The sequence below is a fragment of the Sorex araneus genome, chromosome 7 (assembly GCF_027595985.1).
Source record: "Sorex araneus isolate mSorAra2 chromosome 7, mSorAra2.pri, whole genome shotgun sequence".
Classification (NCBI taxonomy): domain Eukaryota; kingdom Metazoa; phylum Chordata; class Mammalia; order Eulipotyphla; family Soricidae; genus Sorex; species Sorex araneus.
In genome coordinates, this window is record NC_073308.1 from 6,825,366 (window position 1) to 6,845,110 (window position 19,745).

The window sequence follows — 19,745 nt, forward strand, 5'->3', positions numbered from 1 at the left end:
CCCTCACTGCAAGCATGCAGTCTCGAATTCGATCCCCCGTGTCACCACATTGGCTGAATGAGATTCCTGGCAGCTCTGGGGTCTGTCTTGCAGCTCTGCCATTCCTCATCCCCGGCAACTGATTTCCAGTTGCACTGCAGTCAGTCAGGAGGACGTTAACATCACAAGAAAAGAGGCCCAATCCCTGGCAAGCAACACCAGTAAAAGGTTGTGGAAACACTGTTGAGTATGTTACCCCAGGTTAGAAAAACATTCAAAAGGACACATGAACACACATTCATCGCAGCACTCAGTGCAATAGCTAAGATACGGAATCAACGTAGGTGTCCAACGACAGGTGACTGTTTTGTGAAGATGTGGAATAGATATGCAATGAAATACTATGCAGCTGCAAGAAATGATGAAATCATGTAATTTGCTGCAACCTGGTTGGAACTGGAGGATATCATATTGAGTGAAGTCAGATGAGGACACATACAGGTTGATCTCACTTCTCTGTGGTAGATAGAATAATTGGATGAGGAAATGCAATGCAGTAGAAGGGGATGCCTACATCAGTCTTGAGCCCAGAGTACAGGAAGGAGAATGACAGAGAAGCAAAGAAATCAACAGGCGGTAGAAAATAAAGGGCGGGACAAGGGCCAGGGCTTTATTTTACCAATGATATGGGAAAGTGGTATAGCTCTCTACTCAAAGCACAGGCTCAACACTTAAAATATGAGACTTAAACAACCACCACTGGGACAGAGCAACAGCCCAACAGGTAAGGTGCTTGCCCTGCACACGGCTGACCTGGGTTCAGTCTCCAGCAACCCATATGGTCTCCTGAGCCTGTGAGGAGTGATTCTGGAGTGCAGAGCCAGGAGTAATCCCTGAGCACCATTGTGTGTGCTTCCCCGATCCCCCACCCCCGCAAAAAACCCTACAACCACTGACCTTGAAATGTGCCTGTCAAGATTGCAGATTGGGTGTAGGAACACTGATGGTGGGGTTGGGGTCAAAATATTGTATACCTAAAACCCAACAACATGTTGGAAATGCCAACTTATCCACCCTTTTTGGAAAACAATATGGGCATTCCTTAAAAAACTAGAAATAGAGCTTCCATATGACCCCACAATACCGCTTCTGGGAATATATTCCAAGAGTACAAAAAAGCACAGTAGAAATTACATCTGCACCTGTATGTTCATTGCAGCATTATCCACAATAGCAAGAATCTGGAAACTACCGAAGTGCCCAAGAACAGACGACTGGTTAAGAAAACCTTGGTACACCTACACAATGGAATACTATGTAGCTGTTAGGAAAGAAGACGTCATCAAATTTGCTTTTTAGGGCTGGAGCTATACACAGCGGGTAGGGCGTTTGCCTTGCATGCCTTTGGCCTTGCATGCCGCAAGCTGGGTTCAATTTCCAGCATCCCATATGGTCCCCTGAGCACCACCAGGGGAAATTCCTAAGTGCAGAACCAGGAGTGACCCCTAAGCATCGCCGGTTGCGACCCAAAAAGCAAAAAAAAAAAATTTTTTTTTGCTTGTAAGTGGATGGTCATGGAGAGTATCATGCTAAATGAAATGAGTCAGAAACAGAAAGAAGGGGACAGACATAGAATGCTGCACTCATTTGTGGAATATAAAATAACATAATATGAGACTGACACCCAAGGACAGCAGAGACAAGGGCCAGGAATATTGCTCCATAGTTGGAAGCCTGCCACATGAGCTGGGGAGGAGGCAGCTGGAATAGAGAAGGGATCACTACGTCAATGATGGTTGGAGAGATCATTCGGGATGGGCGATGTGTACGGAAAGTAGATAAAAAATCAAATGTGATGGTCTCTCAGTATCTATATTGCAAATCATAATGTCCTAAAGTAGAGAGAGAGTATAGAGAAAATTGTCTGCCATAGAGGTATGAGGAGGGTTGGGATTTGTATGGGGGAGATACTGGGGATATTGATGGTGAAAAATGTGCACTGGTGGCGGGATGGATGTTTGATCATTGTGTAACTGAAACTCAAATATGAAAGCTCTGTAACTGTAGCTCACAGTGATTCAATTAAAAAAAACCCAACTCTCAATAACTTTGTAAATCATGTTCTTTAAGTATTTTTTTTAAGAGATGTGCACACAGTGGACTTCATGTCTGTCTCCCAATCCCCCAGGTTATCTGAACGAACATGGATACTTAGTTTGTGACAGAGCCACACTGTCCTCTTGCTAGGGACCACAGACCCTGTAGTGGCTTCCAGCCCAGGCCACTGTGGCTGAGCAGATGGCTCTCTGCCAGTGGGCACGGGTGGAGTTCAGTCTCAGGAAAAGCAAGACCCCAAGAGACACATGAATCCACCTCGAAATTCAGGCAAGGAAGGTCTTTGCTGCTCTCTGATATAAAAGAGAAACGATGAGCAAGAATCACGCTGAGAAGTGGCGCCTCTGACAAGCACAGGTGTGAGCACAGCTCTTAGAAGATTCTTATACATGAGTAACACGAGTAGAAGAGCAACCCCTGGTGGTCGTGTGTGAGATCCCCCCATACACACACACACCCTTCCCGAAAGGATGGAGGCCTGCAGCAACCATCAGCTCAGGGGGCAAGCGCCTGGCTCTGATGTAGGATTTCTGGTGAGCACCGCAACTGAATATGGGAGCATCACAGCCAGGGGTGTGTATCACCCTCAGATATCTCGCAACAAAAAAGATGAGGAAGAAAGGTAAAACCCAATTGGAGGTATGGGGGCAGCGGGGAGCTGAACCAAATCTGGGTGGTGCTCAGGTGTGACCCCTACAGTGCTCTGGCAGCACTACTAAGTTGAAACAGAGAATATCCCCTTATAAAGATGGGAAGGAAAAGACGCACTTGGGAGACCAGAGTAGTTGCTGAATGTGACCAACTCCTCAACTTCCCAAATTATTACAAAGAATCCAGTCACCCCTAAACCATTCCAAGGTCCTCAGCAGTCTTCCTCTTTAAGGTAGAAGCTTTTGAACGATAAGAAGCTGCTGCCAGGATTTCAGTACACACCCCAAATTGATAACAATGCCTTAGAGTAAGCTCTCGTGTGGACACTCATCTAAAGACAGGCCATTATGCTATGTGGCTGGGAGAGCGTGAGGGCTTCGCTGTGACCACAGCTCCGTCTGCCTTCACAGTGCAGCTCCCCACCTCACTGACAATCTCCACAGTGGGGTCAAGCGGTCAGTAGGAACAAGGTTTGGGTTTCCTTTGTTCTCTCTTAGTACTTATGTCTTGGCAAAACACTGATGTTCCACAAACAAGCCAGAGTGTCCACTGCTCTGTCTGAGTAAGGCATCGCCTTTCTACTTTGTCAAGTCTGCAGTTGCTACAATCATGGAACTTGTAACCTTAGAACTGATGAGAAGACTAAAAGAATTTTTTAAACAAGCCATCAGTGTAGACCTGTGTAGATGAACAAAGAAACACTTGAAAGTCAGAAGGGAAAAAAAAGATGCTTGGGGCTGGAGCAATCGTACAGCAGGTAGGGTGTTTGCCTTACACACGGCTGACCCGTGTTTGATCCCCCATCCCATATGTAATTCCTGAGAGGAGAGCCAGGAACAACCCCTGAGCATGGCGGTGTGGCCCCAAAACAAAAAGGAAACAAAAAGATACTGAACGTTTAGGATTAGCAAATGCTGTTGGATTTCCATAACATATGTCATTCCTGATTTCATCTGTAAGAGATGTGATTAGCTCCCTTTCAAAAACAATGGCATCTTACTAATATTTTGGCAATTTATGGAAAATTTATTAATTTACATTTGCAAATAATTATGGCATATTGTAGGTGACCTGTTACTCATTCAACTGATAATGTGTTCACCATTCAGTGTTTATTAATATTATAGATGCTTCATTCAAAAAACTCACTGAGTGATAATTACCTGGAACCCAGGAAGAATCAAGCTTTTGTGGACCCTAAATTTCATCTAGTTTATTAAAATCCTGTTTAACAAAATAAATGAAATGCAAAGTTATGAATATAAAAATCGCTGGGATCTTCCCCGAGATCCTGCAAGTGAGGTTTGGAGTTCAGCTTCCTTTAATTCCTTATCAATTCACCTCAGCTGGGCCATTTTGTTTTGTTTGTGCTTAGGTTTGGGTTACACCTGGCATGCCCTCAGCTGACTGAACTCTTCTGGCTCTCACCTCGACCTTTCCCCAGATATATTTAATGCAGGGAGTAAATTATGATCAACCCAGCCTCTAATCAACCCAGTCATTTGTCAGATAGGTAATAAAATGAGCTAAGTGAATCCCTTGCCTTTGGAAAAAGATGTAACATTATTTTCCCTTGTTTTTCAGCCACACATAGCAGGGTGCTCAGGGATTACTCCTGGTTGTGCTCAGGGAGAGCATGTGGGTGCTGAGACTTGAACCCAGATCAGCCATGTGCAAGGCAAGTCATGCACCCACTGTACTTGTGCTCCAGACACAGAGTTTTGATCACGCAGGCAACTTGTACCTGAATGAGCTAGGTCATTTAGAAAGATTGGGCCCCAAAGAAAGGAGCCCATCCCCCAGCACATTTGGGCTCCCACACTTTCGTTGCTGGGGTGGGTAGTGCCATACTTGGGCACTCCATGAGTGCTGGGGAACCATGTCGTGCAGAGGCTTAACCCTGGGGCTCCAGCACCTACAGAGTGCGCTATCTCCCCAGACTCCATGACAATCTGTTGAGGTGACTGAATTACTCTTAGGAGCTAGTTCTATTTAAATCACATGACAGGGATGATCATTTCTTTCCAGGTATCTATGATTCTTTCATTACCTTTTTCTCTCATTTGAGAGTAAAATTTCAATATATGCAATTCAAATAAATCGTCACCTTCTCCATTATAAATTTGTTGGGTTTTCTTCTCATTGTTTGGGGACCACATTTGGAGGTGTGAATGGGAGTGACTGCTGGCAATGCAAAGCTCAGGCTCCAGCTCTCTGAGCTGTCTCCTCAACCTCATTCATGATGAGTCCTTCTCAGTACACCACCCACCATTATCTCCAGTGTCGCCCCACTATCTTGTTACCCTGCTGTCTGCACTAGCAGTAGGGCTCTCATGTTTTCCCACCAGCATCTGTCTTCTTTCTTCCAGTACTCAAGGTTCTTGGTGACAAACACCCTGCTCTATTCTTCCATATAGTTAGGCTTGACACTCAGAAGAAATGGCACTCTGTGAATGTTCTTGAATGTCTTAATTTTTATAAAGTATGATGCCATTCCACCCCGCCCCCGCTGTCTCCTACAAAACTATACCAAAACTGAGGTTCTTACGGTGCTTGGTATAATATAATGCTTAGTAAAAATGTGGCATTAGAGGCACTGAGGTGACAATAATCTCTAAGCCTGCTCCTTACTAAACTGGTCTTCAGGGTTCTTTTTGCCATTGTCAGTAAATTAAGGAGGTGAAGGGGAGCTGCTACAGGTGGGCACCTGCAGGAACTGTGACCCCGGCCCAGACACACTCCAACCCTTACCCGCCCCATCTAATCTGTCTGCCGGAGGATCGACTCAGGTTTATACCCATGCAGAATCACCGAGCTGCCTTCCTGCCCTTCCTTCATCTAATCTGCAGGAATGGTATAAAACTGGATTTCTGAAACACAAGCAGGTGAAGACTCTTTTCAAAGTCAGACTGAAAGGAGGACCTTCCGCTTGAGTACAGAATTTCCTTTAAGCCTCTGAATTTTGATCTGCTTGTGTCACATCAAATCAGAGAGAAATCAGAGGGAACTTTTCACCCAAGTGGTATAAAACCACACGCTTCTTACACATGAATAATCAGAAAAGTAAGTACAATGAAATTAGGCAAGAACAATGTATGTTTGATGAATGTTTTTCACTCACTCTGATGTAACACAAACACTTTTGGGGTCACAGAGATAGTTTCAGAGATGGAGCACATGTCTGCCATGTATAAGCCCAGAGTTTGATCCCACCACACCACAGAACTCCAGGTGCCTCCCATGGCCGCCTTCTAGCTCAGCTGGCCAGTGTGATGCCAGTTTTGCCAGGAGTGATCCTGGATCCCTCCCCAGCACTGCCAGGTGTGAAGCCTATGGTATGTTTTTATCATAGCTTTTTACCAACTTTTACCACAGCTCAAATCTTTATACTGACCACAGTGAATTCACTTTAGAGGTGTGTATCTATATGTATATATATGTATATATATGTCTATATATATACATATGTATTTTTTCTTCAAAATAATGGTCTAGATTATGAGGGAGGGAAATATGCTAAGACAGATGTTCAGGAACTCTTCTCCTTCCCCATGTAAAAGAAGCTACCAGCTAGGAATGAATCCATAATTCTCCTTCTCAGCCAACTCCCAGTAAAAACTGTTATACCTAGTTCTTCCCGGCTCTTTGTTGCATACATTTAAGTGGTTAGAAACTTTGCGTATGAACAGGAACCAAAGTTGGAATTAAACTGGGAATTCAAAGCCTCATTCACAGTTCAGGGCCATACCAGTGGGAATCACAAGACAATGCTAATGGATACCTTTCTGTTAGTGCTCGAGCCAATAATCAATAATAGAGAAAGCAAAGCATGCCAGGCATCATGCAAATCTCTTGGCCTCTTTGTTCCTTAGTTTCTTCGTTTGAACAAAAAGAATTGGATCTCAAGACATAGAGTTCACACTGGCCTTGCACCAGTTAGTTAATAATAACTGTATGATGTTTTGATGCAGTGTTATTATGTATATTTATCTGCTTTTTTACTTACATCTTGTGTAAAAACTGCATTCCATGCCAGGACTGAAACGTTCCAAAGCTCAGTTCAGTGATTAAATTGCAACCAAGATTCCTACCAAAGAAAAAACACAGGAAAAAAAAGAAGACAAAAGCAGCAGCAGAAGAAGAAAGAAGAAGAAGGAAGAAGAAGAAGAAGGACGAAGAAGGAAGAAAGAAGAAAGAAGGAAGGTGAAAGAAGGAAGAAGATGAAGAAGGAAGAAGGAAGAGAAAGAGGAAGAAGAAGAAGAAATAAGGAAAAAGAAAGAGGAAGAGGAGGAGGAAGGGGAAGAGGAAATAAAGGAGGAGCCGGAGGAGGAGGAGGAGGAGGAGGAGGAGGAGGAGGAGGAGGAGGAGGAGGAGGAGGAGGAGATGCAGAAAGAGAAGGAGGAGGAGGAGAAGAGGGAGAAGGAGAAGAAGGAGGAGGAGGAGGAACAAGAAGAAAGAAGGAAGAAGAAAGAGGAAGAGGAGGAGGAGGAAGAAGAGAAAGAGGAAAAAGGAGGAGGAGCAGAAGAAAAGGGAAGAGAAGGAGAAGAAGGAGATGCAGGAGAAGGAGAAGATGCAAAAGGAGAAGGAGGAGGAAGACGAGGAGGAGAAGATGGAGAAGGAGGAGGAGAACAAGAGAAAGAAGGAAGAAGAAAGAGGAAGAGGAGGAGGAGGGAGAGATGGAGGAAAAAGGAGGAGGAGCAGAAGGAGGAGGAGAAAGAGAAGAAGGAGATGCAGAAGGAGAAGGAGGAGGAGGAGGAGATGGAGAAGGAGGAGAAGGAGAAGGAGAAGGAGAAGGAGAAGAAGGAGAAGGAGAAGGAGAAGAAGGAGAAGGAGAAGGAGAAGAAGGAGAAGGAGAAGGAGAAGGAGAAGGAGAAGGAGAAGAAGGAGAAGGAGAAGGAGAAGAAGGAGGCATTACTTCTAATTCACATAACCACATTTCATGCACTAAACATCACTGTGAAAGACCTTTAAGATTTATTCTTTGATGTTTATGACACAAAATAGCAAATGCTTAACAAATACTTCACTAATGAAGTTCTCTAGAACAGGGATTCATGACTTCAGCACTACTGCCACATGGGGACTGGATACTTATGGGGGGGCTGTCCAGTGCATTGTAGCTATTCAGCAGTGTATCTGGAGGTCTCTGCTCACTAGGCACCAACAGCATCATTATAGATCTGACAATTAAAACAATAAAAACTACCTCATGGCACTATCAAGGGTCATGTGGGCACAAAATCATCCAGGTTGAGGGCCATGGTTCTATTGTTCACATTGCTCTGACTAGTAATTCTCATACTAATACTTACTTACAGGCAAAAAAGGATTTGCTGTAGTTTTAGTAGCTGAAGCTACTAGGAGTAAGAAGGAAAAAAATCTTTCAAACTTAGTTAAGTGAAGATCTTTGCAGCTTTTAAAATTCGCTGTGTTGACAATGTTAGGGGAACTGTTTAGTAACTCAAACATAAGGTTTTATTTTGGATTTCATTGCACAACTGGCCTCTCTCTGGGCTAAAATGTGTCTCCCAAGCTAGAGTCTAGCATTGTGTGTGAAGTTGGGAGCAGGGAGGGATGCAATGAGGCCTGTGCAATGATGCTAATGAAACCCTTTCTGTATGTGATATTAAACAGTGTTTCTTAGCCTCGGAAAAGAGTAAAAAACGTTGTACAAGGGAATGGAATCATCTTTATGGTGCTTATAAAAAACATGTTATTTTTGGAAGTGGGACTCTATTGCTAATTGATTTCCTGACCCTGCTATTAACAGTTTTGTTAGAAATAATTATAAAAATATTTCCCCTAATAAAACAGATCTTAAGAAGTTGCTAGCAAACAAAGCGTTGCTTTCTTGTGCACACATATTAAAATAGATATTGTCCAATTTTCTTCAGTTCTGTCCCTGTTCATTCTTTCACTGTACGAGTGTAATCAAATGTGGTGACATTTGGGGGAGTGTATGTAAGCTTTAAAATGCTGTCTCAGTCATAATTACTGTGGTAGAAGGAGAGTGTGTCTTCTGAAAATAATAAAAAAGAAATTTGTATTACAATAGCATTGAATTTGAACCCAGAAATAAAGTAAATGTAAAAGAAATGTGCACTAGACTTGCTTAGCTGATTATTTTTCAAATACTTGTTTACAGTGATATTAAAGATTTGCATTGTTAGGCCTCATTCAAGGAACAGTAACTCAGTCTATATTAAATCTCTGTGCTCTTCTGTAGCTGATCCTGTCAAGTGACCTTTCAAAGCATCCCAAATAAGGATCGACTGAGGTCACCATAGGCTAATGAGTCTTCACCCAAGCTTCACTTAATTCTTTAAATAAAGTAATTAGGGAATGCTCTAGAATATGAAGTCTTTAAACATACCTGGATATTCCTCTTTTCAGGAGAAATTGGGGATATTGCCTCATCCTACATTTGAGAATCTACAGAATAGAAGACTTTAGACATTTCCAGTACTTCCTGAAAACTAGTTTACTTTTCTAACTATTGTGTTGAGAACAAATTGCTGTAGTTTTCTCTTAGCTAGTTTATACATGGTTATCATAACTCACGTAACTTGGAGAACCTGGCAAGCTACTGAGAGTTTACTGCCCACATGGGGGGAGAGCCTGGCAAGCTCCCTGTGGTGTATTCATATGCCAAATACAGTAATAATGATGGGTCTCAAACCCCTGATCCTGAAGAGCCTCTAATGCAATGCCACTAGGAAGGACAAGTAAAGAGAGGCTGCTAAAATCTCAGGGCTAGGATAATGGAGACGTTACTGGGCCTGCTGGAACAAATCAATGATGAACAGGATGACAGTGACAGTGACAGTGATTTTTAACTTACACATGCTGCAAAAATGGTAATGCTTCAAATGTACACCTTTCAATGAACTGTATCTTATTGCAAGATAAATCTCTAGGAAAAGGAAGAGGAAAATATTGTTTCAATTAACTACCAAATATATAATATTAGAAATAACTAGTAGAAGTCAAAATAATATTGAATGAGTAGATTTGAATGTTCCAGAACCCCTAACCTTCTTTCATTTCTCTCAACCACAAATCTTCATGAATTAATTGTATGACTACTTGGTTCTAATATTGGAGTTAAACTTTTCTTGGAGCAGAGAATTGATTGGGTGATTTTTATGTTCTCAATTCTACTTGGAGTTCAATTTTTTTTACCTCCATGTGAAATTACTATATTTAATATAATCATTTCAAATATTCAAATGAACAGTCTCATGTTTATATACCTTCCTGTTTAGCTAGGCTAATAAAATGATCCTTTTTCATATAATGTGAAATGAAATTACTCCTTTCAGACAGAACTTTGAACTAATTTAGAATTAAACTTTTTTATCATAATAGAAAATCAATTTTTGGTTCTATATTTTCTGAATATTCCATTAATTCACTGCTTTCATTGTACAGGGGTGGAACAAACAAAATCCTCAGAGTGCTGAATTTTTTTTTATTACAGTTGACTGTTTTATATCTATTAATTCTCTTTAAGTTCTTTCACATATGACCAAGATGGGTATAACTATCTCCTAGCTCATCCCTCTTCTTCTTGCCTCTGTTCTTTCTTTCGTTCCCTTCCTTGGCACTGCTCAGGGATCACTCCTGACTGCACACACATCACTCTGGGGGGCTCAGGGGACCCTGCATGGTGCTGGGGATCAAACCTGGGTCACCCATGTGCAGAAGCAAGCCCCTTACCCCTGTCCTATCATTCCAGTCCCAGGCTTTCCTTTTCTGACCCACAATGCACACCGTCATGTATTAACTTTCCAAATAGTTCTCAAACACCAGTCTCACTTGGGAGCTGATTGAAGATGCCTGTTCTCCAATCAACCTACTCCAAATCAGCTGGAGCAGGAACTGTGTTGGGGGGTTAACAGGCCCTCCAAGTGATCTACTGCAGGCCTGAGTGACCCAGCGCAGGTGGGCACGAGGGAGCTCTGCATGCTAGCCCTGGCTTACAACTCCTGGGTCTAGGTGTCTACTCTCTTTTTTGGTATTCTGAGAGCATTGAGGTGTTTTTCCTGTGTTCTACCTTTCTCCTACTCTCTTTTTACAAGATTCTGTCCAAGATGTCTGTGTGACAATAGCCCAACAATTCCTACAACAGAACTCTCCTCGTGATAATCTCACATGTTCTTAATAGTACTGCTATAGAATCACTCTGTTTTAGCCAAGTATTTCATATTTAAATTTTCATTTAAGTTATAGATAATTCAGAAATATGCTGACATAGGGTGTAAGAATGTATTGCAAATCACAATGATGAAACTACACATATTTTTTAAAATTCTGGGCTAATGGAATTCAAGTAAAGTTCTTTATTTTCTTGTTCTATAATTCAAGTTTATTTTTATTTTTTAAATAATTTTTATTAAGCCAACTTTTAAAAGTTTTCTATAAAGGCCAGAAATTTAAAAATAATAATATTCTAGATTTTGCAGAGCATATTTTTATAATATTTTTTCTTTTACAGAAAAACACAAACATCAACTTTATAAACACAAGCATAGTTTGAGCTTGCTCTTCAAGCTGTGCTCTCCCGTGTGTCTCGCTTGCTAGGGTCTATGTTCCTTGGCTTATTCACTTGCACTCTGGAAAAGCCGGTGCTCTCTCTCCAACATCGCCCTCCTTTCTCTCCTCCCACATCTTCCTAAGCACGTTTCATTCAATCTGCTTCACTGTTGCACCTCTTGAAATTCTTTCCTGCAAGGGACAGGCGGTGGACCCAGGATGCCTGTGATGAGGTTGGGACTGCTTTCCCTTTCCTACTGGTGCAGGCTGGCAGATGTACTTTGGGGGAATACTAAAACTAAAGAAGACATTCCCTAGCCCCAAAGTAGCTCAAGAGCTTGAGTCACATCATTTGAAATGCAAATCCTGAGCTCTTGGAGGAGAAACTGAGGTACCACCAGGATGCAAAAATCCAAGGCCCCACCCAGAAAAGGCTGGTCCCCTCAGAAAAGAAATTACACAAGAATCCATGAGATTATAAAGAGAACATCAACAGTGCAAGACATTCCTGTGACAACACCCAGACTAATTTTTAGTATGCAAAACTCCAGGAAAGGACAACCTTTTTGGAAGGATTGAATAAAAACACCTTCTGAAAGTCCTCAGGGCTTGCTCTTCAGGGCCTGACTATCTCACTTGCTTCTTTCTGTTTCTTTGCTTGTTTATTTCCACTCTGTCTCACCTGTGTTCTCTCTTGGACACATACTTCTTACTTCCTCTCCCTCACAACTTTCTAAATAAGTTTTAATAAAATCTATCTTTCTTCATGCACAAAATTTTAATAAATAAATAAATAAATAAATAAATAATGAAGCCAGAGTGATAGTACAGCGGGTGGGGTGTTTGCCTGGCATGCAGCTGACCCGGGTTTGATCCCCAGCATCTCATATGGTCCCCCCAGCACTGCCAGGAGTAATTCCTGAGTTTAGAGCCAGGAGTAACCCCTGGGCATCCCTGAGTGTGATCCAAAAGTAATACATACACACATACATACATACATGAAAATTTAAAAATAAAAAATAAAAACAGGAACATATTTGCATAGCTCTTTGTTTTTATTTAGTAGTGCTCAGAGGATGCTTCAGGAACATTACTGGGGGGTCAGGGAATGGGGAGCCCAGAACCTCGTTCTGCTGGGAAACCAACCTGGGCCTCCTGTTGCTAAGCATCACACTCAACATTTGTGCAATATCCCCAGCTGACAAAAACAATTCTTAAGTTAATGGGCTATGTAAAACTGGACCATGCATTGGTTTTGATCCATGGGGACATAAAGGAACTCTATGCGAACACAGAGGAGATGGTATATTAGCACTCTAAGTTAAGTTTACATGGGTGATGCAAATATAAGTACTTTTCATTTATTATTAAAGTTTAAAGAAAAACTTTTGTGAAGCAAGACAGTTTATATTGAATGAAACTTTCTTAGAAAGATGTGGGGGGGTTGCAAAGAGAAAGAATTTGTTCACAAGATAACCCGTTTCTCCAGACCAAAAAAAGCAAACAAAGAGACATGGGGACAAGTAAGCAAAGTACACGATCCAGGGAGAACATGGGCTTGAAGAGTAAGCCTAAAGTTTTTTTATATATGCACATGTAGATATTTATATACATAAATGCAAATATAATTTAGTGCCAGAAATAACATGAGAGGTTTTTAATGCTATAATCACAAAACTATAGAATTGTATTACTGGAAGAAATGATAAAGATTAACTTGCACACCCTTTGTTTTATAAACAACAGAGCTAAAATCTCATAAATGAATGATTAACTAACTTACAAGTACTTGAGGGATAGCAGGCCTTCAAATGAATCCTTATGTAATTCAGTCAAAGAATTGTCACTGAGGATTCTGAGAAATGGAAAAATTATTTCTGGACCAAAATGCAAAATAACTATGACTATTTACTACATAGGACTAATTCTTACACATAATCATGGTGCTTTCTAAAGACCCCAATTCTTATTTAACTTAGGGATAGTGATCTCTGTTTAAACTCTTTGTTTTGTCCTCACTTATATCCATCATATACTGATATCCATCACACAAGCACAGCTATTGACTCTTCACACCAAGTAACTTATTCAAAGCATATCTCTAGGTCAGAAAATCTGTCAGATCCAAATTCTGGGTGACACCAGAACCTCAGGATTGCCACTCCCTCCTCTCTTCCAAACATTACTCTGGATACCCCATGAAGAATGAAATTAAATCTGTAAAGGAAGCCCTTTGAAACTTAACACCATTAACTTTTTTTGTTCTGGGAAATAAAACGTGCACAAAGTGCATATGACAAATACTCAAGAATGATTGAGGCCAGTGATCACGCTGGACAAGAATTGAGTGTTTAAGGTAGATAAGGGGATATTCCTGATAACCTTTCAGTATCAATATTGCAACCCCAATACCCAAAAGGAGAAAGACAGAGACAGAGACAGAGAGAAGAAGAGTGCCTGTCCAAAGCAGGCACGGTGTGGGGGGTGGGGGGTGATGGGAGGAACCTAGGGATACTGGTGCTGGGAAACGTACACTGGTGGAGGGATGGGTGTTGAAACAGTGTACGATTGAAACCTAACCATGAACAACCATGAAACACTACTATGGACAATACTGTAAAACTGTAAATCAAAATAGCTAAAATAAAAAGATATTTTTAAAAATGAATTAATTATAGCCTTTTCCGCTCTTGCCAGTAAGTATCAAATTCCTATGACTATCATGCTTTCATTAATTTAAACATCATTTATTACTCATATTCAAGTTTAATGACATACAAAACTCATAAAAGATTAGTCTACTACTTCGGATGTCAATATTTTTCTATACATCACTTGTGTCTCAATTGACACAATTAAAAAAGCAATAAACATCAGAAAAATGGGCAAAGGACCATCCATTCAAAAAATGCAAAGGTTCAGTGAACATGTAAAAGTATTTAAATTCAAAAATAACCAGAAAAATTAAAATACAGATGGGATCCCTTTTATTCATTCATCAGACCAGCCCCCGAATGAAGAATGCTCAGAGGTGGATGGGCATGGAGAATCAATGCTTTCATGAACTGTTAAATTAGCACAACTATTTTGAGGTCAATTAAATTTTTATAACTACATATCCTTCAGCCCAGCAAATCTATATCTATTTATCTATTTAACAGACCTATTTGCCCATATTCACAAGACCATGAGCTGCAGTAATTCATGTGAAAAAAAAAATCAAGGGGGCTGGAGCAATAGCACAGTGGGTAGGGCATTTGCCTTGCACGTGGCCGACCCAGGTTCAATTCCCAGCATCCCATATGGTCCTGAGCACCACCAGGAGTAATTCCTGTGTGTAGAGCCAGGAGTAACCCCTGCGCATTGCCGGGTGTGACCCAAAAAACAAAAACAAAAACAAATTTAAAAAAATCAAAACATCTTTCAATACAATTACTATTAAACAGGAGTTTAAATGGATGGGGTAAACCTTTATGTACCATAAAGGAAAGAAGTCTAAAGCAAAATAAAGTGAAAGTATCAAGTGGCAGATGTTATATTTACAGGGAAAAAAACAAATCAGAAGATTAAATTTTGCACTATGAATCATTTTTTAAATTTTAATTAAGAATGTAGTCATGGGGCTGGAGTGATAGAACAGCAGGTAGGGCGTTTGCCTTGCACGCAGCCAATCCAATTTCGAATCCTAGCATCCCATATGCTCCCCCGAGCACCCCCAAGGGTAATTCCTGAGTGCAGAGCCAGGACTAACCCCTGTGCATTGCCAAGTGTGACCCAAGAAGCAAAAAATAAAAAAGAATGTGAACACATATCATGTTTGTTCATCTGTGTGGGCTGTCTCTAAAACATGTACTTCTCTTTTTCTCCTCTCACATCTTTCTAAAGTAAGTTTCAATAAAAACCAGCTGCATCACCAAAATATATACATATATGTAAACGTGTGTATAAAATTAACTCTATTAGTTATAGAATGGAAAACAAAGAGACATTTTAAATAAGAGCTTGGTAAACTAAAAATTTTTATTTATTCATTTATTTTTGCTTTTTGGGTCACACCCGGCAATGCACAGGGGTTACTCCTGGATCTGCAATCAAGAATTACCCTTGGCAGTGCTCAGGGGACCATATGGGATGCTGAGATTCAAACCCGGGTTGGTCGCATACAAGGCAAACGCCCTACCAGCTGTGCTATCGCTCCAGCCCAGTAAACAAAAAATTTTTAAAGAAGTAAACTATTATAACTAATGGAGGTTGTTATGGGATGTGAGGGGGAAATTCCTTTTATCAGAGGTATTGATCTTAAAATTGTATACTAAGGAGGATTTTATGGTGCAATTACTTTTTAATATTCATATTTGGAGAGAATATACTCACAGTTTCTCAACCCAAGGGTATGCCTTCCATGTATTTCCATCAATGGAAGAAATAGAGTTTCCTTGGAAATTTCTATGAAGAAACACAGTTCAGAGACTTGAATAGGTAGGAAAAGAATGAACAGAATAAGTAAAAGAGGAGCTGAAGCGAGAGCACAGCAGAGAGGGCGTTTGCCTTGCACACAGCTGATCCGGGTTCGATTTCCAGCTTCACATATGGTCCTCCGAGCACTGCCAGGAGTAATTCCTGAGGGCAAAACCAGGAATAACCCCTGAGCATTGCAGGGTGTGACCCAAAAAGCAAAACAAAACAAAACAGAATAAGTAAAAGAATAAAGAAAACACAGAAGACACCAGCTTATTTCCACAGCTATCAGATTCCCATTTTGCCCCACTAGAGACATAATGTGGGGTGACTAGTCAAACAATGAAATATCTGACAACCTAAACTTCCTAATTCCTTGAGTAGCTAAAATAATGCCAATTAATTAGCATGTAAGTCATTTTTCCAAACTCACACCTATTGTAACTCCTACTGCAAATCAATGGAGAAACTTTTAATTTCAAAAGTATAATATACAGGGAAATGAACAAAATTATCAGCAAATAAATATTTAAAAAACATTGCCAGAGAACACCAAAGTTTTAGATCTATACTCTCTATTCGAAGTTCGAGATAGTAGAAATTTCTAGACAGACTAGGGAAATTAGAAAATGAATGGGACTAGTGAGGAGAGATATATTCAATGTACTTCACCAGGAAAAGAACAAATCACAAAGAATTATCTTTAGTGGGGGAAAAAATACACAGGAAAGAAAGTAGAAGAAAACCCAAGATGGTAACAGGAGTTACTGTGCGGTAGTCATACAGCTGGGAGAGTGGGAAAGTGGGATTTTCACACATTATCCTGTTTACTTTACTGACCTATTGTACCAAAGTTTATGAACTTACACATGTATAGATGCATGAAATTGGTAGGGGTGCGGGGGGATGGTGCTGAGGACTTACCCCTGGTACTTAACTTCATAAGTATCAAAATGAACAAGTATCACAGCAATACTAGGAAGTGATAATTTACCATACTCCCCACCTAAAGAAAAGGGAACTGAGTCACAGAGCTAAATGACTTGTCCAAGGTAACAAAGCTAACAAATGACAAACTCAGGCAGTCTGGCTCCAGAAATCATGTCCATAAGCACAAGGTGTGGCACTAGCAAAAAAAGATAAGGAAGACATACTATTGTCTAAAAAAAAAAAAGCTAGGGCAAAAAAGAAAACAAAGGTTAGGGAATTAAATGAAGGAATGAGGGGATGAAGGATAGGTTGAGGGTGAGACAAAAATAGGGAAGGAAAGAGAGTATGGACAATTATAAGAAAAAGACTGGGGAAGAAGAAACAACATTTAAAGAAGAATGAGGATATCTTTTTTTTTTTTTGCTTTTTGGGTCACACCCAGTGATGCTCAGGGGTTACTCCTGGCTTTGCACTCAGGAATTGCTCCTGGCAGTGCTTGGGGGACCATATGGGATGCCGGGGATCAAACCCAGGTCGGCCGAGTGCAAGGCAAATGCCCTACCCGCTGTGCTATCGCTCCAGCCCCAAAGAATGAGGATATCTTTTCACCAACAAAATATGAAAAAAGAGAGAGAATCATTTAACGTGGACATGGGGGATGAGGCAGATACAGGAAGACATTGAAGCAAAGGCTTGCTACGTCAATAGGCAGAATGCAGAGATGAGAGGAAAGGTGATTCTTACAGTATAGTGAAGGTCCTGTTGATGTTGGGCCCTGGCACAGGCACTCTACGGAGCCTCTTCTCTGGACTGAGACCGGTGCAGGAGAGGGTATCCTCTGTGCAGGTACAGAGCTCACATATGTTGAAGGTCATGTGTTCATTCTGTTGCAGTTGCTCAGGGAAATCTACATGTGCCTTTTCGGAAGTAGATCGTCCAGAAGATAGGGCTGAAGAGTGAGTCAGGGAAGCTGTCCTTGATGTTTCTGGTTGTGGCGTTTCGTCCAAAGTTACCTCAGCTTTCTTTGGGGCCTTTGAAAACGGAACTCCAGTCTCTTGCATGGTTGGAGCTGTAACTGAACTGCCTTCAGTGACAGGAACGTCCTTGTTTATAGGTGGATATGTGACTTCACTCAAGTTTGAATGAGGACTCAGAGATGGTGTAATAGGTGTCACATCTGAGTGCTCTGTAGCACTGGTACTTGTCAGGGTTGTCGAGGGTTTAGTCTTCACAGTGTGTTCTGAAGGTACAGTTATATATTGATGTGTAGAAGGTTGATTTTGATTAGAAGTCTGACCTGTGGTCTTCTGTGTGGTTGGAGAAGGTACTGTCTTCAAAACCCCCAGACTGGGTAGAGCTGAAATCTTAGTGGCGATTGAATGAGTCCGCACATTCCCTGTTGGTTTTGTCACAGTGTGCTCTGTGGGAGCGGTAGTCTTCTTCAGGGTCATAGAAGCTTTGCTCTCCCTACTTGGTTCTGCCGTGAGAGTCGTGACCCGGACTGATGATGGATGCTGAGTTGATGCTGAAAGTGGTCCTTCCAAATGCTCTGAAGCCTGAGCCAAAACGATATCTGTTGGTAACTCTGAAAGCTGAGTGAGGGTCTCCTGCACAGGTGAAGAAATTTCCATTTTCTCAGCAGGTTCCTTGTCTGGCGAAAGCTGAGTTAGAGTCTGACCCAAATGTAGAGCTACCATCTCACTCTGGAACATCTGTGTTTCAGAAATGGTTGATGATACAATCTGCCAGCCAGATAATTCCATGTTCTCAGAGAGGCCTGGAAATGAAGCCTGGACCTCCTGGGATGGAGGTTGAGCCTGGGCCTCCTGCTGAACTGAAGGTTTGACCTCATTTATGACCTCTGTACTTTCAGAAATAGTCACACCCTTAGGATTAGAAGTGACACTGGGCAAGTTGATGTGTGGAGCTTTACTGTGACTTGGAGATGGAATATTTTCTTCAGAATGCGGGAAAGGGTGAGTGACGGATTCCTCAGATGGCTCAGGAGATTGAGCCTGCATCTCCTGCTGGACTGAAGGTTCATCCTCATTACTGATCTCTGTAGATATGGAAAATGTCACACCAATAGGTTTAGCACTGACATATGTCAAATTTAAGCTTGGGGATTCATTGTGACGTGGAGATGTAATAAACTCTTCGGGATGCAGGGGTGGATTAGTGACAGATTCCTCAGATGGCTCAGACGGTTGATCCAGGGCCTCCTGTGGCACTGGAGAAGATTCAACCTCATCACCAACCTCTGAAAAAATGGAAAATGTCACACTCAAAGGCTGAGCAGTGACACGGGGCAAGTTTAAGTGTGAAGTTCCATTCTGACTTGGAGTTGGAAGATTTTCTGCAGGATGAAGAAATGGTTGAGCTTCCAACTCCATAGAAGATTCAGGAGGCTGAGCTAGGGATTCCTGCTGGATAGAAGATTCAGTCACCTCAAGGATCTCTGGAGCTTGAGCCACTGCCTCCTGCTGTATGGCAGAGTCACCCTCAGGGCTCTCTAGAGGCTGAGACTGGGCCACCTCTTGAGCTAGAGAGTGTTCATTCTCTTCACGGTTCTCTCCTGTGTGACTTAGACTTAGGGTTTCTGGCTGGGTTGAAATTTCATCCTTCTTGTTGACTCTTGGAGTTCCAGTAATCTGCAGATAGGCAGGTTTGATGATGACAGTAGAAATATTTGAAAGATGGGCTTCTTTCTGGACTGGAGACAGTTCATTTGGCTGATGATGAAGTAAAGACTGCACTTTCAGACCTGACTCTGAAGACTGAGCTTCCATCTCCTGAGGTACTGAAGACCCCCTTTCTTCAGGAGCCAATGTAGGCTGAACTAGGATTTCTGGCTGGACCGAAGCAGTATCACCCTCTTCAGGGGTACTGGACAGCAAATCTGAGTCTGGAACTAAAGGTTTCGATTCCTCGGGAAATCCTGGAAGTGCAACTGGGGTCTGTTGTGTGCTTGCTGAAACTTCAGCTTCCAGGGCCTTAAAGGGAAGCTGTTCTAGCTCTTCAGAGGGTTCTGGATGCTGGGACTGGGTTGAAAAGGATTCAGTCTTGTGAGGGATCTG

The 19,745-nt window shown here is 41.6% G+C and overlaps 1 protein-coding gene across 1 annotated transcript in view; it reads right to left on the reverse strand.

Moving 5' to 3' along the window:
* LOC129406558 (leucine-rich repeat-containing protein 37A3-like) overlaps window positions 1–17,648 on the reverse strand; it is a 48,992-nt gene extending 31,344 nt beyond the window's left edge. Inside the window, exons 1-5 of the mRNA XM_055144722.1 lie at window positions 17,413–17,648; window positions 15,655–15,726; window positions 13,064–13,135; window positions 9,587–9,658; window positions 6,752–6,832 (exon numbers count right to left, since the gene is read on the reverse strand). Coding sequence (XP_055000697.1) covers window positions 6,752–6,832; window positions 9,587–9,658; window positions 13,064–13,135; window positions 15,655–15,726; window positions 17,413–17,543 — 428 coding nt within the window. The 5' untranslated portion in view covers window positions 17,544–17,648. The remainder of the gene's footprint in view (window positions 1–6,751; window positions 6,833–9,586; window positions 9,659–13,063; window positions 13,136–15,654; window positions 15,727–17,412) is intronic.
* Between the last annotated feature and the right edge of the window lie 2,097 nt (window positions 17,649–19,745).